The sequence below is a fragment of the Paroedura picta genome, chromosome 18 (genome assembly GCF_049243985.1).
Source record: "Paroedura picta isolate Pp20150507F chromosome 18, Ppicta_v3.0, whole genome shotgun sequence".
Classification (NCBI taxonomy): Eukaryota; Metazoa; Chordata; class Lepidosauria; order Squamata; family Gekkonidae; genus Paroedura; species Paroedura picta.
Genome location: NC_135386.1, coordinates 10,198,836 through 10,222,751, shown reverse-complemented (window position 1 = coordinate 10,222,751; position 23,916 = coordinate 10,198,836). Strand labels below are relative to the sequence as shown.

Sequence of the window (23,916 nt, the reverse complement as noted above, 5' to 3'; positions counted from 1 at the left end):
TTCCCCCTAACATAGAGTTTCTCTGGAGAACTCCTTTGATTCTGGGGTGTAAGTCCTGCTTTCAGCCAGAGAATTAGATCAGGGTCATTCCAATCAAGGGGTCTCGATTACATCTGGTGAGGACAATACCCCTGTAGGCATATGCCGAGGTCTCTGTGTTTTCCAACAAACCACAGGTGAATCATAGAATCATGGAATCATAGAGTTGGAAGGGACTACACAGGCCATCTAGTCCAACCCCCTGCACAGTGCATAGAATCATAGAATCATAGAGTTGGAAGGGGCCACACAGGCCATCTAGTCCAACCCCCTGCACAATGCATAGAATCATAGAATCATAGAGTTGGAAGGGGCCACACAGGCCATCTAGTCCAACCCCCTGCGCAATGCATAGAATCATAGAATCATAGAGTTGGAAGGGGCCACACAGGCCATCTAGTCCAACCCCCTGCGCAATGCATAGAATCATAGAATCATAGAGTTGGAAGGGGCCACACAGGCCATCTAGTCCAACCCCCTGCGCAATGCATAGAATCATAGAATCATAGAGTTGGAAGGGGCAACACAGGCCATCTAGTCCAACCCCCTGCGCAATGCATAGAATCATAGAATCATAGAGTTGGAAGGGGCCACACAGGCCATCTAGTCCAACCCCCTGCGCAATGCATAGAATCATAGAATCATAGAGTTGGAAGGGGCCACACAGGCCATCTAGTCCAACCCCCTGCGCAATGCATAGAATCATAGAATCATAGAGTTGGAAGGGGCCACACAGGCCATCTAGTCCAACCCCCTGCGCAATGCATAGAATCATAGAGTTGGAAGGGGCCATACAGGCCATCTAGTCCAACCCCCTGCGCAATGCATAGAATCATAGAATCATAGAGTTGGAAGGGGCCATACAGGCCATCTAGTCCAACCCCCTGCGCAATGCATAGAATCATAGAGTTGGAAGGGGCCATACAGGCCATCTAGTCCAACCCCCTGCGCAATGCATAGAATCATAGAATCATAGAGTTGGAAGGGGCCACACAGGCCATCTAGTCCAACCCCCTGCGCAATGCATAGAATCATAGAGTTGGAAGGGGCCATACAGGCCATCTAGTCCAACCCCCTGCGCAATGCATAGAATCATAGAATCATAGAGTTGGAAGGGGCCATACAGGCCATCTAGTCCAACCCCCTGCACAATGCATAGAATCACAGAATCATAGAGTTGGAAGGGGCCATGCAGGCCATCTAGTCCAACCCCCTGCTCAACGCAGAATCAGCCCAAAGCATCCTAAAGCATCCAAGAAAAGTGTGTATCCAACCTTTGCTTGAAGACTGCCAGTGAGGGGGAGCTCACCACCTCCTTAGGCAGCCTATTCCACTGCTGAACTACTCTGACTGTGAATTTTCCCCCCTGATATCTAGCCTATATCGTACTTGTAGTTTAAACCCATTACTGCGTGTCCTCTCCTCTGCAGCCAACAGGAAGATAGGGGCATGCTTGCCTCAGCCGAATTCTTCCACCCAGCGCTGCCGCTGGAGTGTCCTGCTGCTTCCAGGGCTGCCGCTCCTTCTTGGTGGTGGTGCAGGCACGTTCAGCAGAACTGGCCATCTGGATGTGTCATCGAGGAGGGAATATGGGAGGGAATGTTGTTGCATGGGGGCACCTCGGGAGTTGGGCAACTGCGAAAGAGCCGGCGGCCGCCACATCAGTCGAATGAAAGGTCAGGGTGCTTTTTCTTTGGGGCTGAGGAAAACTGTATCAGAGTGCAAAACAAGTCTTGTTAGGTGCAGCGTGTGAAATGGCAGCTAGAAGAAGACGAAGAGATGTCACCGTGAGGGGCAGTATATACATTAAATGAAGAACTAAGTAACTAACTAAATAAGAGCCAGTTTGGTGTAGTGGTTCGGAGTGCGGACTTCTAATCTGGCATGCCGGGTTCGATTCTGCGCTCCCCCACATGCAGCCAGCTGGGTGACCTTGGGCTAGTCCCAGCCTTGATAGAACTGTTCTGACCGGGCAGTGATATCAGGGCTCTCAGCCCCACTTCTCTCACAGGGTGTCTGTTATGGGGAGAGGAAGGGAAGGTGAATGTAAGCCACTTTGAGACTCCTTTGAGTACCAACCAAATCTTCTCCTTCTTCTGAATAATAAGAGTTGATTGTTATACCCCACTTTTCTCAAAGCAGCTCACAATCGGCTACGCTTCCTCCTCACAATAGGCATCTGTGAGGTAGGTGGGTCTGAGAGAGCACTGACAGAACTACTCTGTGAAAGCAGCCCTGACAGGATCGCCCAAGGTCACACAACTGGCTGCATGTGGAGGAGGAGCGGGGAATCAAACCTCGCTCGCCAGTTTAGAAGCTGAGACTCTTAACCAGGGGTAGTCAAACTGCGGCCCTCCAGATGTCCATGGACTGCAATTCCCATGAGCCCCTGCCAGCGAATGCTGGCAGGGGCTCATGGGAATTGTAGTCCATGGACATCTGGAGGGCCGCAGTTTGACTTACCCTGCTCTTAACCATGGCATCATACTGGTATGCTTCATGATACGTGAGGTCCATATGCATAACCGTCACACGAGTGTGTATTAGAATCGAGATGCTCCGATATTTCATGTCAGAGTCCGGGACAGGGGAAAGGAGGAGGGTTGCCAATCTCCTGGCGGGGCCTGGAGATCTCCTGGAATTACAGCTGATCTTCAGCCAACAGAGATCAGTTCCCAAAAGCAAAGGGCTGCTTTGGAGGGTGGACTCCATAGCTCCGTCCCCAAATGTTGGCAATCCCAGCAAAAGGCTGAAACCCAAAGAATAGCCATTCCACCAGAACTCATGAGCACGCAGACATTTAAAAAAAAGCATTCCTCAAAGCCAAAATGGAAATAGTCGTTAACTAGAGACATAAACCAGAAAACAGGGCCAGTCCTGTGGCCAGCTGGGGTGAGGAGGAAATAAACTTTTTCTTTCTTTTTTTTTTGCTACAGCCAGCATTGCCCAGGACTCCTATCGTTTCAGTGAGTCACAGTCCTGTTGAGGCCAGTAAAACGCCAGAGAAAAGCCAATAGCTTTGCCTTTTTAATTTTTTTTAATTGTAACTTTCCAGATATGTACCGGAAAACATTGTGTGAATTCTGAGAAATCTTTTCGGTTCTTTTTTTTTTGGCACGGGGGAGAGGGTTGCTGCTTTTTGTAGGCCACATTTTTCACCACTTGGTTATTGGTTCTGGATTTGTACAAGGTTTATACCTTGCTTGTCCCTGTAGCTAGGGAGATTGCTGGAGGTGGTGCAGAACGGAAGGACACAAGTGCAAAGCCTTGGGTCAGTTTTGTCTCTTGGTATGGTTGTCACCAACACAGCGGAGTGACTAAGATTTTGGGGAGAGTTGAATTGGTATGAGAGGCTTTGGCTGGCTGGAAACCTGTCAGATGGCCAACATGAGCATTCATAGAATCATAGAATCACAGAATCATAGAGTTGGAAGGGGCCATACAGGCCACCTAGTCCAACCCCCTGCTCATAGAATCATAGAATCACAGAATCATAGAGTTGGAAGGGGCCATACAGGCCAGCTAGTCCAACCCCCTGCTCATAGAATAATAGAATCACAGAATCATAGAGTTGGAAGGGGCCATACAGGCCAGCTAGTCCAACCCCCTGCTCAACGCAGGATCAGCCCTAAGCATCCTAAAGCATTCGGTCTAGAGCTGCCAAACTGGTGAGTTCTGGAATTACGGTAGTTTTCCAAACGGTAGGTCAGTTCTATTAAATCCGTGGGTTCAATACGACACGGACACTCGGCTCCTACAACCAAGCAACTTTACTGGGACCAAAGATGCTGAACCTAGACAAGCAAAACTGGGGAACTTATATGCATGCTTGAGACTTCCTCAAATACGTATAATTGGTCCTCAATGGAGGCCTGTGATAGGTCCATTGGCCTGTTTGTTGATTGTCTAGAACAAGGGTAGTCAAACTGTGGCCCTCCAGATATCCATGGACTACAATTCCCATGAGCCCCTGCCAGTGTTAGCTGGCAGGGGCTCATGGGAATTGTAGTCCATGGACATCTGGAGGACCACAGGTTGCCTACCCCTGTTGTACAGCACATTGTGCTCTAGAGCTGTTCCAAGTTCCTGCTGACGTTCGCTGGCAGGGGCTCATGGGAATTGTAGTCCATGGACATCTGGAGGGCCGCAGTTTGACTAGCCCTGGTTTAGAACCTAGCGTTGTATATGCAGACAGCCTGCTCAGTAGCCACCACATGCAAATGAAGGGTTCTGAATGTGACCAATGAGCGACTTGTCTTAGGACTCTCTGTTATGGGCCAATCAGGGGGCTCCATTAAGGGCCAATCAGGTTCCTGGGCGGGCCAACTTGAATGTATATAAATTCCATGAATCTCTTTGTTGATGGTTCGGTGTTGTTGGCGTTGGTGTTGAGTAAAGAGCTGTTGGGTTTGAAGAAGCCGCGTTTGCGTCTTGTGAATCCCTAACAAGAGTTCAAATCCCAGTCTTCGCTCTGAACGCATGGCTTCAGAACGTCCACAAATGCAACAAATTCCCCTATAAAAATAGCAGCTTTGGAGGGTGGGCTGTAAGCCATTTCACCCTGCTGAGCTCCCTCCTGCCCCCAAACTCTACCCCCAAATGTAGAGGGATTTTCCCAGCCTTGGACTGGCAACCTTAGCACCGGCTCCGAAATCATCCATAATAATTTCCGAATGGCTTTTTGGTGACTCTAGCTATCAGAGAACCCTCCCTAAAAAAAGAGTCACACACACAAAAATATCTTTTAAGTTACCGTACGTACCAATTTCTGTCAGATGCCATCCTATTCTTGACTGCACTCATGGGGGAAAGCGTCTTCTTCCTTTCAGCAAACCGGGTGCTCATTTTCAGCTTTGGTGGGTGTTGTGTCAACACAGGGATAAGCCATAACAGATGTGACTCTTCTTTAGGAAGTGAGAGAGATGGCTAGGCTGGGGGATTACGAAGCGTGTTTGTGTTTTCTTCCTGGAGGTCGATTCCTCGGCTGGAGAGTGTTTCCTTATCATCATATTTAGCTTTGCCTGCCTGGGGTTTTAGATCTCCTTTCGTTCACCAAGAGGGGGGACTGGCTGCATGGGGCCTTCAGCGACCCAAAGGGAGTGGCTTTCAGTGTTGTGGGGGATCTTGACCAGCAACAGCTGGAGAAAGCGTACAGTGTGAAATGCTACATGGCCACCTCCTCCTGCCATGGCATGTTGAAGGAGGCTGATGGTGAATGGAGCTTTCATTTCAACAGCATGGGAAAGAAAGTAAATGCCCTGTGCCATGTTCGGAAGCAGGAGACCCGACTAGATGGCCACTTTTACGTTCTGTGGGGTCTTGGAGAGGAAGTGTCTAGGGATGGGAGAGGAATCTCCAAATCGGACTCTCCAGCTTGGTGTAGTGTTTAAGAGCGACGGCTTCTAATCTGGTGAGCTGGGCTCAATTCCCCACTCCTCCACACGCTGGGTGACCTTGGGCTCCACGCAATTTTGATAGAGTAGTAACATCAGGGCCCTCTCAGCCCTTGCAAGGTGACCTGTTGTGGCTCTTCTTCTTCTTCAGTAATCTCAGGGCTCTCTCAGCCTCACCTCCCTCACAGGGTGTCTGTTGTGGGGAGAGGAAAGGGAAGGCGACTGTAAGCTGCTTTGAGACTCCCTCGGGTAGAGAAAAGTGGCATATAAGAACCAACTCTTCTTCTCCTTCAGTAATCTCAGGGCTCTCTCAGCCTCATCTCCCTCACAGGGTGTCTGTTGTGGGGAGAGGAAAGGGAAGGTGAATAGAAGCCGCTTTGAGACTCCCTCGGGTAGAGAAAAGCGGCATATAAGAACCAACCTTCTTCTTCTTCTTCAGTAATATCAGGACTCTCTCAGCCTCACCTCCCTCACAGGGTGTCTGTTGTGGGGAGAGGAACGGGAAGGTGAATGTAAGCCGCTTTGAGACTCCCTCGGGTAGAGAAAAGCGGCATATAAGAACCAGTTCTTCTTCTTCTTCAGTAATATCAGAGCTCTCTCAGCCTCATCTCCCTCACAGGGTGTCTGTTGTGGGGAGAGGAAAGAGAAGGCGACTATAAGCCCTTTTGAGACTCCTTCATGTAGAGAAAAGCGGGGAATAAAAACCAACTCTTCTTCTTCTTGCTCCTTCCCATGATGGCCCTAACCTATGCATGATGGCCTTCCCAGGTGCATAACCTTCCCTAACTTGTCCCTGTTTCCCTGTTTGACTTTTCAGTTCGACTTCATTCTTCCCCCTTGGTTATTTTGGGGGGTGGGGTGGGGTGGGTGGGAGCATGTACACAATGTCCACAATGCCCTTCCTGTCATCCTTTTGTTTGTAGCAATTCTTTCTTCAATATCTTGGGTCAGCAGTGTTTTCATTCCCTGGTTTCATTGTGCTTTTTTATTACATACAGTTTTAAAAGCTTACTAATAATAGTAGTCACTGCCTGTGTTTGTCCACAGTAAAAAACACATGTTTCTGGTTAATGAAAAATGAAAATGTAGCAAAGGATAACTGAATAATGGGAGACAGAGGAATCATCATCTGCTAAATGGGGACGGACGGACGGACGGAGGGAGGAATGTACATTGTTTACCAGTACCCGTTTCCTTTATTGCCTAATCCTGACTAAAGAGCTGCATCCAATTTAAAAATGTCAGTATTAGAACTAAAAATAGGATCTCCTCAAGATAGAATCTCCTTGCGGATCCAGACTTCATTTGTAACTAGGGTTGCCAGCTCCAGTTGGGAGATACCTGGAGACTTTGGGGGCGGAGCCAGGAGTGGGAGAGATTGGGGGCCGGGAGGGGCCCGCCATTTTCTCCAACTCTTGCAGGCTCGTCTCTTTGGGGCTATGTTTCATCCCCAGCACCTCTGTTTAAAAGGATCAGGCAGGAGGCGATGGGAAAGAGCCCCGCCTGAAATACTGGGGAGCCCCTGCCAGTCGGAGTAGATGCAACTGACTGAGCTGGATCAAGTTCTGGATTCAGTAAGAGGCAGCTCCATGTGCTTATGTGCTCACCTGCAAGAAGAGTTTGTTCTTATATGCCGCTTTTCTTTACCCGAAGGAGTCTCAAAGCGGTTTACAATCGCCTTCCCTTTCCTCTCCTCACAGCGGTGAGGGAGGTGAGGCTGAGAGAGCTCTGACAGGACTGCTGTGGAAGAACAGCTCGAACAGGACTGGGACTAGCCCCAGGTCACCCAGCTGACTGCATGCGGAGGAGCAGGGAATCAAACCCGGTTGCTGGCTACCGTTATAAACTGTCCTCTTTATCTATTGTTTGTGGCTAGGGTTTTGCACAAGGCTTTCGACTCCCCTTGAAACGTTCTCAAGCCGGGGAATGTTTGTGTCCTAAACAGTGACTTTCCCTTTTGGTCCTCATCTCCTCACACGCTTTTAGAAACCTGTTTGTCCACCTTCGAGCTCACAGGGTTTGCAGGGGACACAGCTGTTGCTCTCCGCATGACTCTTGAGTGTGCCAAAATAACGGCCTCAAAGACCTCTGGGCTTCCCTGGGGGGCGTGCCCCTAGCCTCTTCTGCGAAAACGATATTGCAGAGCAGAATTGGCAGCCCTCAGGGATTCTCCGAGGCACTCAGCGTGCATCTCCTTGGGTACAACGCCTCCTTCTCCTTCCATTATATCTGGAGAAGACCGGTAGGACAACTTCTGTCAGGAGTTCCTAGACAGGCAATTCACTGTCATCTTCTGGTTCGGGCTGCCAGGTTTAGGTTGGAAAACACAGGGAGATTGTGTGTGTGTGTGTGTGTGTGTGTGTGTGGAACCTGTGGATGGTGAAGTTGGGGGAGGGACCCCTTCCAACCCTGTGGAGATGGGTAGCATCCTTCCTCCGCTCTCCTACTTCAAGGCTGGGGACGCCAAGCTCCGAATGGGACCGGAGAGCTCCTTTATTTCCAGCTGATCTTCAGAGTATGGAGATCATTTCCCGTGGAGGAAACGGTTGCTTTGAAAGGTGGTCCATGTGGCAATATACCCTGACCTCCCCAGGCATTACCCCCCAAGTCTCCAGGCCTGGAGTTGGCATTCCGGTTTTTTATGCCATTAAAGAAGAAGAAGAGTTGGTTCTTCTATGCCGCTTTTCCCTACCCGAAGGAGGCTTAAAGCGGCTTACATTCGCCTTCCCTTTCCTCTCCCCACAACAGACACCCTGTGGGGTGGGTGAGGCTGAGAGAGCACTGATATCACTGCCCGGTCAGAACAGTTTTATCAGTGCCATGGCAAGCCCAAGGTCACCCATCTGGCTGCATGTGGGGGAGCGCAGAATCGAACCTGGCTCACCAGATTAGAAGTCCGCACTCCTAACCACTACACCAAACTGGCACCAAAGGTCGTTGTCGTCTGCTGTAAGGTGTTAAATCCTCGTTGGAAGCCAATGACATATGCAGGCTTTGCAAATAATTCTGTGTGTTCACAAAAGCTTCCTCCTTCTCTCTTCTATAACGGCAGGTTGCTATTGCTAGGACTCCTTCTCCTAAATATATTCGAGTCAAGATCCAGTCTGTCCGAAGAACTGATGTAGAAAATCACTCTAAGCTGGCTTTCATTAAGGTATGTCTTACAAATATTGACGTTTACCAAATGTTGGACATTCCCTGCAATGTGGAGGGGCTTTTTCTTTTCTTTTTTTAAACCCCCACCTTGACTTCCCAAGCCAATTGGATGCCATGTATTTATTCCTCTTTCAAGATGACCCCGGTCTCTCTGCTTCTACTAACCCACCTCTTCTTTTGCTGTTTGCCTAGAGATTGGCCAAAACAAATCCAGACCGTTTCTTTGATGCAGGTCAACAACGATGTCGGCTTGTTCCACAGCCGGGGGGCTACTCTTCCTGGATCGAGAGGCCTGCTCCAGCACCACAGTGAACAAGCAGCACTTCGACCCAACCAAAACTGCAAAGGTTGCAGAGACATCCATCAAAGAGAGGTGAATTCAGCAGAGCGAGCCAAGGTCCCCCTTGCCGTGCATGGGTGACGGGGAAGGAAATGACCTACTTTTTTGCTAGTGAAATGTGTCCTGGGAAAAATGTGATGGAGGCGAAATGCAAGCAAAACTCCAAACGATGTTTCCTCTTGGAAATTTGCCGGGGTCACAGCGGATGAAAGCAGAGTGCTAGAAAACTGGCAGCCCTTTGAAGTGAGTGGCAACTTTCCCACCAAGCCATAGATAAGACTGGGGGTGTCTTTGCTCTTTTTTTACCCCCCCCCCCAAAAAAAACCCTCACATGTACAATATCCACCTTGCCAAGATCCCTCGTCACAGAATTTTCCTGGCAGCCGTTTCAATGACTGACTTTTCCATTTTCTAAAATGTGCCCTATTTATTCTTGCCAGTGTATTATTCCCCCGCCCACTCCCTATTTGGGGACAGATGAGAATCTGAGGTGTTGCCAGACTGTCCCATAAACCTTGTCCCCCCCCCATTTATCTCCCCCCCCCGCTTGAAAAAGTCCATAACTGGATTATCTCCGTCAGCAAGCAGAATCTTTTCAACTTTGAATCCATTTCAGCAGTCGGTTGTGCATCTGTTCCACATTCCTTGAGGTTTTCTGCATGGCCACATAAACATGGAACAACAGACTTTTATAGACAAAACTCTTGGCTGCTGGCAAAAGCAGGTCAAGTAACCTGAAAACAGAGTTCATGTCAAAGACGTTTCTGAGCAGTTCTCAACCACAAGTCTGATAGTTCAGCTGCTACCCCCGCGTCTCCTGGGCATAAACTGCTCTTGTTGATCGCCCCTGAAGCAGCCAGAAAGCCGGCTTTATAGACTTTGTCTGACTTCACCCTGGCAAGAAAGTCGTAATAATGGTGATTAAGATGTTGTGAGCCTGTGGTTTCATACTCGGATTCCTACGGGTTAAAACTCAACACCTTCCCGTGCTAGCTCTAAAAAGTACACCCTTAATTTATCTAAGACTTTTAGAGGCCCACTTTTCTGCTGGCAAACTGGGGCCTAAGAAGGGTGACACGGGTAAATAGTATAATTCTGAGCAGAATATTTCTAAAATATTTCCTGACTTGCAGTACAAAGAAGATCGGGCAATTTTCGATAATTCTGTCTGAGCAAAATTCTCCGTTCTGGCTGTTTGATGCTTGGCCAGGAATACCATCAAAGCTCCACTAAAGTAATTACCACCATGGATTTCACTTTGCCACTTCAAATCTGAATAGAATAATTGTTCTGCTAGAAGAAAGCATTTATTTGTTGTTTATTTATTTATTGCTTAGACTTATTGCCTTCCACTCCCAAACCGGCTTGTGGCAGGTTACGAACTGTCCGTATTAAAAGCCCCATTAAAATCCCAGAGAACAATTCCGGACAACCATCCATGTACAATAAACAGACTTCTGAAAACTTTTGAAAACCATGGTGGTTGGCAACCCACTAACTCCCCCAGAAATCTAGTACAGGAGTAGGAGGGAGTATAGATAACACAGCGAATGCTTACTCTCTTAACATCTAGTTAGGGCAGGGGTAGTCAAACTGCGGCCCTCCAGATGTCCATGGACTACAATTCCCATGAGCCCCTGCCAGCGAACGCTGGCAGGGGCTCATGGGAATTGCAGTCCATGGACATCTGGAGGGCCGCAGTTTGACTACCCCTGAGTTAAGGTGACCACTCTCACGATGAAGGTCTCTCAGAATTCCAGCTAATCTTCAGAGAACCAGCTTCTTGTAGTGGCTTCTAATCTGGCGAGCCGGGCTTGATTCCCTGCTCCTCCGCATGCAGCCAGCTGGGTGACCTTGGGCTCGTCACAGTCCTGATAGAGCTGTTCTCACAGAGAAGTCCTGTCAGAGCTCTCTCAGCCTCACCTACCTCACAGGGTGCCTGTTGCGGGGAGAGGAAGGGGAAGTGATTGGAAGCTGCTTCGAGACTCCTTTGGGCAGTGAAAACAGGGGGTATAAAACCCGTTCTTTTTCTTCAGAGAGCCGTTCCGTTGGAGGGAACAAACATATGGGTGGGTGGGCTCTTTAGCACGGCATCCCCACTGAGCCTCCTCCTAATCTCCTAAATTTCCCAAGCCAGGGTTAGTAACCCTGCATCTAGTGGATAGCCAGGTGAACTCTGGGAAAATCACAAATGGGGCCTGACAAACATTGGTGTCACCTGGTACCCTGAGTGGCACTAGAGCTTTCCTTGAGCTGCTTTGAGACTCCTTTGCGTAGTAAAAAGCAGGACACAAAAAACCTAGCTCTTCTTCTTTTCCTTTCTGCTGGACTTTTTAGGGCCAGGCTTTCCATTTCAGAATCCAGCATTTGTCCCTCAGGACAGGAGAGCTGTGTCCTAGCCAGTCAAACACAGAACTCTGGTCAGACGGAAAGAGTATTTGTGCAAATGCAGTTGCCACGTGCCTGCCGTCCTTTCCGTGGCACTCTTTCTTTACAGTAATTCCCCTGGAAAGCAGGTCGGGAGTGCAGCCAAATCTGACTTTTGCAGAGTATAATTTCTTTTCTTTTCTTGATAAAAAAAAAAAACCCAGCCAGCCAGTCTTCTGTGCCTCAGCTTAGTTGCTTTCTCAAGAAGAGGTCAACAGTAGATTTGGATTTATTTCCAGCCACAGGTTATGAGTAGCATTACATTTGGGACGCTGGAATGCGCCAGTTCTCTTTTTGGCTCTGTCCAGGAAAGAAAATGTTATCAGAAAGAAAAGGGACTGGAATTCAGTCTGGGGTGTTCTGTTAAGACCTCCAGGCTGAAACACTCTTCTTTTTTTTCTTGGGGGGAGCGGGGAGGGGAAACAGTATTGATGCACTGAAAATCCAGAGCTGTTGGAAGCGACAGGTGCTCGTAATTTGGTAGGAGATGTTCCTCGGTAATGGACAAATTCCTCAGCATGGTGTTGGTGGGGGTCATGCCCTCCAGGGGGAAGAGATCTTGAGGGAGACTTATCACATGTTCTTTGCATCCTTTTGAGGAGCATGGGTGTTTCAGCACCACCCCCGCCCCCATCCTGGTCAAATTCCCATCTGGATCGTCCCAGCAGAGCTAATTGAAATCCATCCACCCTCTGAGTCCACTGTGTGTGGGGATTTGCCCTCATGCTCTTTAATGGCATTGCATTCTCTGCAGCAGGCTGCTGGAGGACACACTCTTGCTGCAGAGATGCAAGGCCTGAACGTACAGTCTGTGGCGTGGTTGGTCCTGGGCTGCTGATTAGACCTGTGTGGGTAAGTGAGAGTCTGTAATTCTTCTGCCTGCCTTTCCTACTATGCCATCGTCCCTGGCTGCTGTTCAGATTTTAAGAGGATGTGTTTGCATAGAAGCTTACAGGAATAGTCTATGTGCCCTGCCTTTAGTCCTAGGCAGCCGTTATACTGGGATCCCTCTTCACATGGAGAGGGAAGATCCACCAGCTGTATGTGCATAACATCTAGACTGGGTGACACATGGATGTCCCACAGAAGTCCAGCTTTCAATGAAGTGAAACAGAACCCTGCTTTTCCAGGAAAGCAGCAGGTCTGGCACGGAAAACCTTGCATGTTCCATTAGTTGCGTGGTAGGGATATTGCATGGATTGGGTGCACCATGGGGACCTAGGTGCTCCTAATAGAATCATAGAATCATAGAGTTGGAAGGGGCCATACAGGCCATCTAGTCCAACCCCCTGCTCAACGCAGGATCAGCCCTAAGCATCCTAAAGCTGAGTGAAATGCCAGCATAAGATCTGCACAGGGCTGCCGTCTGTGCGTGTTGCGATGTGCTCTGTGTGGGGCATCTGACCTCTAGAGCAGGGGTAGTCAACCTGTGGTCCTCCAGATGTTCACGGACTACAATTCCCATGAGCCCCTGCCAGCAGGGGCTCATGGGAATTGTAGTCCATGGACATCTGGAGGACCACAGGTTGACTACCCCTGCTCTAGAGCATGAATGACAGGTGAAGCTGCAGCTGACCATGAGAGCAGGTGTGCTTTCACAAAGTTCCCTGGACAACAGATTTTCCACTTCTGTAGATGTTCAAGAACATGGCCATGCTGTTTCCATTGCGTGAGTAAACACAGGTCGGAGCAATGCTCTTAGGAGTCTTTGGGGGAAGTGTTTGCATCTCAGGTTGTCTGCCTAGGCATTTGTGCTTCCCTGTTTGTGGGAACGATCAGGCTCCAGAATGGTCAATGGAGCAGCATGAAGAGAAGGATTGTCCATTATGTGTGCCCGCCAGTGTGTATGTAAGTTTGAGGTGGCTTTCTTAAATAATAATTGGAATTAGATATCTGCTGGCAGAGTTATCTTAGATCAGGAGTCCGTGGAGCTCCGAAGTGGCATGTTACGAGGGAAGGGGTCTGGGCTGCCTTCTCAGCTCCTGTTCGTCTTTCCCGGCCCACATGAGGCAGAGCAGGGGGAGGGAGCAAAAGGAAGGCTAAGGGTGTGCAGAGTGATGTCACTTCTGAGGGTGTGGCGGGGGGGCGTGACCAGCTGACATCACTTCCGGGGCTCCTCAAAGTCTGAAAAAACATTTCAGGTAAAAACGCTCCATGGTCAAAAAGTCTGTCTCAGTCTAACACTGTGATATTAATCACATCCCACTTCATTTCTTCCCCACCCCGCTGTCTTTCTTTATTCTCAGGGAGTTTGGATACAGAGGAAGCTCCAGACCCCCTTAGGTTAAAATCTGAAACCGTGCCGCTGATCAGAAGCCTGCCCCGGTCCAGTATTACGTGCCCCCGTTTCAGAGAGGAATGATTTGGCAGAATGGTTTGGAATGATGGAAGCCACAAATCCGCGGACGCAAGGAAACCTGCACAGTTGGATCAGCCGTATTAAGGAAGCAGCGTAAATGGAATGTTTGTTTTTTTAGTGAGATTGTATCAGGAAGTGCTTTTTTGAAAACTATAATTCTATTTTACCGTTAATAAATCTGTTGTGCGCTGACCAAATAGCTTTTCACATGCTGGACTCTTTTTATCAGGCAGAAAGGCTTCATTAAACAAGGCAATTTAGCAAGGGGATTTAACAGCAGCCTGTGAATGACGTGAATGTTGGGCAAGCCCGTTTGGTGTAGTGGTTAGGAGTGCGGACTTCTGATCTGGCATGCCGGGTTCGATTCTGCACTCCCCCACATGCAGCCAGCTGGGTGACCTTGGGCTCCCCATGGCACTGATAAAACAGTTTTGACCGAGCAGGTATATCAGGGCTCTCTCAGCCTCACCTTCCTCACAGGATGTCTCTTGAGGGGAGAGGAAACGGAAGGCGATTGTAAGCCGCTTTGAGCCTCCTTTGGGTAGGGAAAAGTGGCATATAAGAACCAACTCTTATTCTTCTTCAGTAATATCAGGGGTCCCTCAGCCCCACCTCACTCACAGGGTGTCTGTTGTGGGGAGAGGAAAGGGAAGGTGACTGGAAGCCGCTTTGAGACTCCTTCGGGTAAAGAAAAGCGGCATATAAGAACCAACTTTTCTTCTTCTTCTTCTTCTTCTTCTTCTTCTTCTTCTTCTTCTTCTTCTTCTTCTTCTTCTTCTTCTTCTTCTTCAGTATTATCAGGGCTCTCTCAGCCTCACCTCCCTCACAGGTGTCTGTTGTGGGGATTGTAAGCCGCTTCGAGACTCCTTTGGGTAGAGAAAAGTGGCATATAAGAACCAACTCTTCTTCTTCTTCTAGTGCAGAGAAAAATCTGTTCCCACTGGGGTGTTGCTTCAGAGGCTGTGCACCCAACAGCCTCCAGAATCAGCAAGAAATTTAATTCTATTGATGTGAAAGTATCCCATTAAAAATGTCCTTGCCTATCCAACTTGTCGCGCACCATACTAAATCCAAAGCTTGCCGGAATTACAGCTCGGAGCTGTCTTGCATTGGACTCAGGCTGTGAGTTCAGTTAGAGAAGCCTGCATTGAATTTCTGTTTCCCGTGGCATCCTTAGAAGGGTGTGTGGAAGGAATCTGCCTGCTGCACATCAGTGGTTTGGAAACTTTCTGCTTTTGAAGAACCGTTTCCCACACTGAGATGTCTGCTGAAGAGTCACAGCAGAGTACCCAGGGATGTCTTCTATGCCAGGGGCCTCCACAATGAAGGCAAATCCTCCAGGAACTAGCCTTATCCTCACATGAAATATATAAAACATAACCTAAGTTGCCTTGTTAAATTAATTCAAAAGAATTTTCAGCTGTATATCCAAAAGAAGTTCCTGACAGAACAGTTCCTCAGTGGAAGAGGCTTCCTTGGCAGGTTCTGAGTTCTCCTTCTTTGGAAGTTTTTAAAGAGAGGCTAGAGTCATCTGACAGAAATGCTGATTTTATGAGGACCTCTCGTGTAGAATGTTCCAATTTCAAACCGTGGCATCTCCAGGTAAAGGCACGTGCAGTGGGTGAGGGATCTACGTGAGGCCTGCTCCCAACCTGAGTAGGAAATACTGTCTTTGGTGGCATTTGATTCCCCGCTCCCCCACACACAGCCAGCTGGGCAACCTTGGGCTCGTCACAGTCCTGATAGCGCTGTTCTGGCCGAAAAGTCCTGTCCGAGCTCTCTACCTCACTGGGCGTCTGTTAGTAGCTCTGAGACTCCTTCGGGCAGCGAAAAGCAGGGTATAAACACCAACTCTTCTTCGTCTTCTGTGCAAACTGTCCAACCTAGATCATAACTCCCGTATGACATGCAAGGATTGCAATGGTCTGGTTGTTTGTGTAGAGCCTGCTCATGCCTCGTGCCCACAGGCCGATTGGCTGCTCCTTAGGTAAGTTCCATGTTTTGCCGAATATACGTAGGAGGTCTTCAGTGGACAAATCCATGGGACAGGTTGTCCTGAAGGGGCGAAGGAGACTGCAAACCACAATTCTGTGGTTGCGCATTTTCAGGCTGGCTTCTTACTGGTTTTCGTGGTGCTCCGGGGATGACCGTTTATTTATTTCTATTTGTTTATTTTATTATATTTGTACACAGCTCTCCCCTGAAGTTCAGGGCGGTTCGCATGGAACGGAAAAACAGTACATGGAACCTTGTATGTATAACATGTAATTACCTAACTCTACATAACATATAAACAGACTACAACAATAACAGTAACACTGGCAACTGAAGGTAGCATTCTATTCAGATAAGATCTGGTCCATGGTTCAGAATGGGTTTGGATTCCTGGGATGCAGGCAAGGGGCCCCGCAGATGTTGCCGATTGAGGTCGGCCTCAACCACATGCCTGGTGGGAGAGCTCCTTTTCGCAGGCCCTGCGGAACTGTTTTAGTTCCATCAGGGCCCTGATCTCCTCTGGGAGCTCGTTCCACCAGGTGGGGGGCAGGACAGAGAATGCTCTAGCCCTGGTCAAGGTCAAGCAGGCTTCTTTTGGGCCAGGGATCCTTAGCTGATTGGTAGTGGTAGAGCGTAGTGCTCTTTGAGGGACATAGGCCGAGAGGCGGTCCCTCAGGTACACTGGGATCTGACCACATATGGCCTTAAAGATGATTACCAGAACCTTTAGTCTGATATGGAGTTCAACTGGTAGCCATTGGAGGTGATGGAGAATGGGCCGAATTTGGGACCTCCATGGTGTTACTGTGAGGACCCTGGCCACTGCGTTTTGGACCAGCTGTAGTTTCCAGGTCAAGGTCAAGGTTAAGGGCAGGCCTGCGTAGAGCGAGTTACAGAAGTCCAATCTAGAGGTTACCATCACATGGATCGCTGTGTTCCAGGGCCAAGTAGGGCGCTAGTTGTTTGGCTTGGCGGAGGTGGTAAAATGCCAGCCATGCTACCTTTATGATCTGGGCTTCCACTGTGAGGGAAGCATCCAAGATCACACCCAGGTTCCTGGCGGAGTGAGTTGCTGAGACTATCCAGGGTGGGCAGATGCGCTTCCTCGCATGGCCCCTTCCTACCCAGCCTCAGGACCTCCATCTTTGAAAGGTTTGAGCTTCAGATGACTCTGCTTGAGCCACTCCGTCACTGCTTCCAGGCAACTCTCATGCAGAACATCCCAACTCCAAACCGGCAGAGAATCAGGAAGAAGAGCTGGGTGTCATCTGCATACTGGTGACAACCCAGTCCGAACTGTTGTACCTGTTGAACAAGAGGGCACGTGAAGATGTTGGATAAAATGGGAGAGAGGACCGCCCCCTGTGGGACTCCACAAGTAAGTTGTCCGTGGTCGGATATTCTCTCTCCTATTTCTACTCTCTGTCTGGGACCCCGGAGGGACGAGATCAGCCATTGAAGGGCTGTCCCTTTACAGTGGATAGCTGTGTTACACTGTAACCTTAAATGGAATTACAGCAGATTCTCTCAACCAGGGTTTCATGAAACCCTGGGGTTTCTTGAGGGCCTTGGAGGGGTTCCTGAATGGATGGGAGACCCAGCTTGCTAGGGGGTAAACGGTAATGACTGGGGAAGGCACTGGCAAACCACCCCGTATTGAGTCTGCCATGAAAACGCTAGAGGGCGTCACCCCAAGGGTCAGACATGACCCGGTGCTTGCACAGGGGATACCTTTACCTTTAATATCTTTTTAAAAAATGTGCTAAACATTTATCAGGTAATATTAGCATCTGTAGTCTTGTTGTCCCACTACTCTCCTTCCAAAATGTCCAATGAGGGGCCTGGAGGAGGTGGGAAGGGGAGGAGCTCCAAGTGGGCGTGTCCACAGCTCTGCTTCCCAACCATATTCTGCATGATTCCGCCACTTCTGTGGTTTCTTGAAGCCTGAAGAATGTTTCCGGGCTTTCTCAGTGGTAGAAAAGCCGAGAAAGACTGAATTACAGTCTTCTGAACCTATTGACTTTAATTGAGACATCCGTAACCCCCCCCTGCCCCAAATGCAGACTTAAAGCAGCTGGTGATATCATTCTCTCCCCTGTCATTTTATCCTTACGCTAACTACCATGTGAGGCAATTTAGCTTGCGATAGAATGACTGGACCAAGGTCATCCAGTGAGTTCTGATGGCAGAGTGGGGATTCAAACTGGGTCTCCCGGATCCTACAGTCAAAACACGGCATTGTGCTGTTTTGGGGAGGTGTGACTATTTTTAGGCTTGCCCCGTTAACCTGTGGCAGCCAAAAATACTCAGGAGGGTCATGGAACTTGTTGGCTGTACAGCAGTGACAGCAGGGGTGCTGATAGAGGATCGAACTCAGAATGGAGCTAGAATTCTGAACGGGGATGATTGCGAGGGGAGCACATGGGCACCTGAGTGCTGACTGCTTTCCCCTGGAATCCAGTGGCAGGTCTCGAAAAGGAAAGGGTTGTTCAAAATGCATGGGATGAGACATCTTCATGCGTCTTGACCAGGGCCGGATTTACATGAAAAGAGGCCCTAGGCTATTCCACTTCTGTGGCCCTTTCACCTCCCTTTTTAACTTTGTTATTTACATGAGAGAGAGAATCATAGAATCATAGAGTTGGAAGGGGCCACACAGGCCATCTAGTCCAACCCCCTGCTCAACGCAGGATCAGCCCTAAGCATCCTAAAGCATCCAAGAAAAGTGTGTATCCAACCTTTGCTTGAAGGCTGCCAGTGAGGGGGAGCTCACCACCTCCTTAGGCAGCCTTTTCCACTGCTGAACGACTCTGACTGTGAAAAACTTTTTCCTGATATCTAGCCTATATCGTTGTCCTTGTAGTTTAAACCCATTACTGCGCGTCCTCTCCTCTGCATCCTGCCCTCCTCCAAGTGACAACTTTTCAAATACTTAAAGAGGGCTATCATGTCCCCTCTCAGCCTCCTTTTCAAATCCAAATACATCATTACTGTGATACATATCAATATGTTAAATGCAACATGTTGTGATTGGTACTCACCTTTATAAAAAATGTGGAATATAGGCCCCTCTTGATCTTGTGGCCCTAGGCTGAAGCCTAGTTAGCCTATAGGGAAATCCGGCCCTGGCCTTGACCCAGATGTTTTGCAAAATTGTACCCTGCTCAAGAGATCTGTGTTATGAACAAAGCTCTGTGCGTCTTACGTTCACCCTTCCAGAGGGTATTATAATTATACAGAGGGATTGTGGAGAGAAACACGAAACCATAATCTGAGTGATAGGGGCTATTGTGGGACACTTCTGCTTCGTCATTTTGCGGCGTCACTGATGTGTCCTTTAGGTAGCCCCAGCATAAGGTTTCTTTGGGTTTTCCTTTGGCCAAGAGCCTTGGAGACCCGGGGAGAGCTCTCGTGCACTTGAGGTTAACGTCGCTGGCCAAAGCTTGGTGAGTAAAGCTGTCTCCGTAATTGGCAGCCTCTCTCTTTCTGCCTTGACTGACATCACCCTATTAAATCGCTTCCAAACCGCAGAGCATCAAAACGGATGCCGCTTAAAAGCGTGTCAGAGCAAACGGGGGTGCCTCGAGAAGCGTGTGGCAAACGGGTGCCCAAGGTTTGCCAGGGAGCAGAAAGGCCGAGGAGGGGAAGGAGAACCTGGACCGGTTTGCTAGGCGGAAGGTAGGAGAGCTGTCCTCTTTTATTTAACGGTTAGCTACAAGAGCCAGCATTGCTGGAGTCCTTGGTACTTTGAGCATACGCAGTAAATCATAGAATCATAGAATCATAGAGTTGGAAGGGGCCACACAGGCCATCTAGTCCAACCCCCTGCTCAACGCAGGATCAGCCCTAAGCATCAGCCCTAAGCATCCTAAAGCACAAAGTTGCATTGTACTGGCTTCATGGCCATGGGGAATGATTCGTGGAGGCATGCATCTGCTCTGCATGCCGAAGCTCTCAAATTCACGCCCCGGCCTCTCCGCTTGACAGGACAAAGGAGCAGGTGATGGGAAAGACCACCTTCTGAGACCCTGAGAGGTGCTGTCCGTCAGAGTGGACAATGCTGACCTTGATACATCAAGAGTCTGACTCAGCAGGAGGCAGTTTCAAATGTCCAGCTGTAATCTGATGAGGGTACCAAGGATGAGGTTAGAGCCAGAGCTCTCCCCATGCCTTTGCTCACGCAAAATAGATGGGTCTGGAATCTTAGAAGGATGGCCCCCAGCGCAACAGAACTGCACATGTGCAGAGTGCAGGGCAGCCTGGTGTAGTGGTTAGGAGTGCGGGCATCTAATCTGGCATGCCGGGTTCGATTCTGCGCTCCCCCATATGCAGCCAGCTGGGTGACCTTGGGCTCACCACGGCACTGAGAAAACTGTTCTGACCGGGCAGTGATATCAGGGCTCTCTCAGCCTCACCCACCCCACAGCGTGTCTGTTGTGGGGAGAGGAATGGGAAGGCGACTGTAAGCCGCTTTGAGACTCCTTCGGGTAGAGAAGAGCGACATATAAGAACCAACCTTCTTCTTCACTCACTAAATAAAATGCTTGCTAAATAATAAGTTAGTTTCAGACCTTGCCTGAGCAAAACAAGGAAGCGCTGGTTGAGGCTGGGTTTTTAAGCTCAATCCCCCCCCCCCCACCTCCAGTCTAGGCTAGACTATCGAGGGAACCCTTTGTGAGGAGGTAGGAGAGTTTCAGCCATCTTGATATTTGTTAGTGACTTATTTTAAACTGAGTTTTAAGGGGTTGGGGTTCTATGGGGGTATATTGTTATGTGATCTGCCTTGACTCCCAGGAGAAAGGCAGACTATACAACTAATTATTATTATTAATAATAATTCATCTCAGCCATCATGAAGCCCACCGTGCAAAGCAGAAGTTCTCCTCAGGGAAAATTATCTGCATGATTTGGAGATCACCTGTGGCTTTGGGAGATCTCCAGGAACCATCAGGAGGTTGGCAACCTTAGCAAAACCAGAGAAGAACTTCTGAAAGTAGGAGGAGTCAAGTGGGGGTGCGTCAGATCCAGCTCTTCCCCCCCCCCCCGTTCCTTTTCCATTGCGTGTGAATTCAACAAGACCACCACAGACCAGATGAGCAGAAAGCCACTCTGGCCTCCTGACTCCTTCTCCTGAGCTGGAGTCATCTCTCCAGGGCTCTGGAGTAACCCTGGGGTTGCTAGTAACCCTGGTTGAGAATCACTCCACTAGAGGTATGAAAGAGTCTACTTCTAGTTTAATACGAAAGCAAGAGTGTCTAACTTCTGCAAAAAAGAGAAAAGCCCACATTTTGTTAGGTTGCATATTAATGAGGGTCATCTTGGTCTTGAAAGTAAACAGGTAGACAAATTCTATAGTCCTAGGAGAGAGGGCATGGATCCCCCAGGGCTGGCCCACTACCTGACTGAGATCACTTAAGAATTGTAAGTCCAAAACCAAGAAAAGGCAGATTCTTGGGAAGCTGAACTTTGTACCTGGTACCAAATCCTGCAGTTCAACAACAGAATGCCGCATGTACTTTTCCCCTACATAGAACAGGACTCCTAATCTGGCTCAAATAACATTAAATGGGTGTGTAGACCAAATGTTCACGATGAACATTCTTCGCAATCTCTTTGACCATCTCTGACAGGTCTGGCCTTCGTTCTCCCAGATGATAGTATCGTATAGGTCCCATCCTCCCCATTGAACCAAGGGCAAATTAGAAGCCTGGCAAACAATATTCTTGACCTTCTGGAAAATTACATGTGCTATATCCTGTCTCAAAGTGGGGGAGAGGCCATAAGCTGAGGTGAGCCACATGTAAACAAGAACAGGCCACAAGAGGCACAAAGGAAAAACACTTCTCCACCCTGTATTTTAACAGCAACACTTAGGAGGAGGTTTCAGCAGCTAGCCTGCTGGACCAGGAGAAGGTCAGCTCCTACACTCGGTAGAGAAAAGATCTGGGAGCCTTGAAGAGTCTGTGAAGGAAAACCAAATTCAGTTGGGCTTGCTGGAAGATTGCAGGTACTGTCCAATTGTTCCTGGCATATGTTCTCAGAGGCGTTGATGCTGGCTGTATCACCGTGATTTTCTAAGCAGGGCTGAGGTGGTCTTACAAAGCCCAGGAAGCAATAGAGTGAAACCTAAAAATGCCATCTTCCACGTGGTCATGGCAAACATCTTCTGTTTCTATTAAGGTCAGCATTTGGGGGTGATAAGTGTGCAACGCATCCCAGTGGAACAGATATATTCAGAGAAAAGTCAGAGTGTTCTGTGGCAGCTGGAAGACTACCCAGCTTGGTTGTAGCACATAAGACTGGCAGAGGGTGTGATCTGTAGGGACAAAATACTATAGGATTATCTTCGTATGCAGAAAAAAGCTTAGCCAAATGGACAGAGCATCAGGTTACCGAACAGGGAGGATGCTTTTTGGAAAAACAAGGAGAGCCAAGAGAGCTTGGTGTAGTGGTTAGAAGTGTGGACTTCTAATCTGGCAAGCCGGGTTTGATTCCCTGCTCCCCTACATGCAACCAGCTGGGTGACCTTGGTATAGCTGATAAAGCTGTTCTGACTGAGCAGTGATATCAGGGCTCTCTCAGCCTTACCCACCGCACAGGGTGTCTGTTGTGGGGAGAGGAAAGGGAAGGCGACTGTAAGCCACTTTGAGACTCCTTCAGGTACAGGAAAGCGGCGAATAAGAACCATCTCTTCTGCTTCTTTTGTGAACATAGAAGGTGGCAATCTGTTGAATGAAAATTCTTTCATTTAAAAACACGTTTCTAGTCCTTCAGGTTGCAAGGCGTGTTTGCAAGGCACTTGAAAATCCCTGGCCGATCTTGTTTTCCTGTGAAACAAGTGCAGAATTTCCATGCCCTGGATTTTTTTGCCCCTTCCCAAAACCGGTATCCTAACAACAGTTTCCTGGAGGTAAGAGCCCCTGAATAGACTTGAGCAGGATTCAGAGTAGCTCTCACTTAGGGATGCTCCCTAAATTATGCCAAGCGAGCACATATGTACAACCTTTGGTTACTTTTGGTAATTTTATTCAGGTTGAAGAGGCCCAGAAGTTTGTTTTCCCACCAACAGAGACTATATACGAACAAATTAGACTCATTAGAGCAGGGGTAGTCCAACTGTGGCCCTCCAGATGTCCATGGACTACAATACCCATGAGCCCCTGCCAGCGTTCGCTGGCAGGGGCTCATGGGAATTGTAGTCCATGGGCATCTGGAGGGCCGCAGTTGGACTACCCCTGCATTAGAGCTTCAAGACCCTTTCTAAAGCCGCTAAACTAGTTTTCGGGAGGAAGGAGGGATGGGAGGCTGTCTCCACAGTAATTATGTGAGGGAATTGACACCTACAGCGGGCAGCTGGATCAGTGTCTGACTAAGGACTTCCTGTATCTACTTTTAGCATTGTCTGCTAATATTTGCTCCTTGGAAGTCTCCCAGCAGCTGGGAATCGTTTTGGTGTTTTTGAAAAGAAAAAAAAAAAAGCAAAGCGTGTGTCCTGCCAGAACGAGAGATGTAGATCCCGTTCGCTGTTGCCAAACGGCTTTTAACGGCTAAGCAAAGAAGCTTTCCTTGCCCAGAAGAGAATTTGCTGCTGGAATCGGACTGACCTTTGAGATTTTGCACAGTGCCGGTTGCCTGATAAAGCATGCTTCTTTTTTTTTTGGTGGTGGTGGGGGGGGGGCTGCTTTTCTCCATCACTCTGCTGCACCTGCTGGATTTCAGCCTTCCAAGCAGTGGATGGAACGAAAGTTTCTTTACAGTTGCAGTTGTGTTAGTTCTCTTGTGTACGGCAAAAATTAAATCTGACTGTTTGTAGGTAGAAGGGATTCCTTTGCAATAAAGCTTATTAATCGGGAGGCTGTTGAGGTGCAGTCCGAATGCAATGGCTCTCCACTTCCATGTGCCTCCTGGGCCCATTCTGCACACGAGAGATAATGCGCTTTCAATGCACTTTAGAAGCAGATTATCCTGTTCTGCACTGGAAAATCCAGCTGCCAGAGCACATTGAAAGTGCATTATCCCATGCGTGCGGAATGGGCCCTGGACTCAGACAGTTTTTGGCAGCAGGAAAATATTCTCAAACTCTTTTTGACTCGAGGAGACCGTGTGATAAATGCCCCTGGTCTTCATTTAAGCTTCCTTCAATCGAAGTCTTATTGGGAAAATAATTATTTCATTTATATAAATGCATTTATTTAATGGCCGTGCCC

At 48.6% G+C, this 23,916-nt stretch overlaps 1 protein-coding gene across 2 annotated transcripts in view; it reads left to right on the top strand.

Moving 5' to 3' along the window:
- Positions 1 to 23,916, top strand: part of CEMIP (cell migration inducing hyaluronidase 1) — a 147,253-nt gene that overhangs the window by 57,604 nt on the left and 65,733 nt on the right. Inside the window, exon 1 of one of the 2 annotated variants that reach the window (XM_077318046.1) lies at positions 14,257 to 17,087. The exons of the other annotated variant lie outside the window; for it this stretch is intronic. Within the exon in view, the coding sequence (XP_077174161.1) occupies positions 17,040 to 17,087 (48 nt within the window). The 5' untranslated portion in view covers positions 14,257 to 17,039. Of the gene's footprint in view, positions 1 to 14,256; positions 17,088 to 23,916 lie in introns of those variants that run through there. 2 annotated transcript variants of the gene reach the window in all.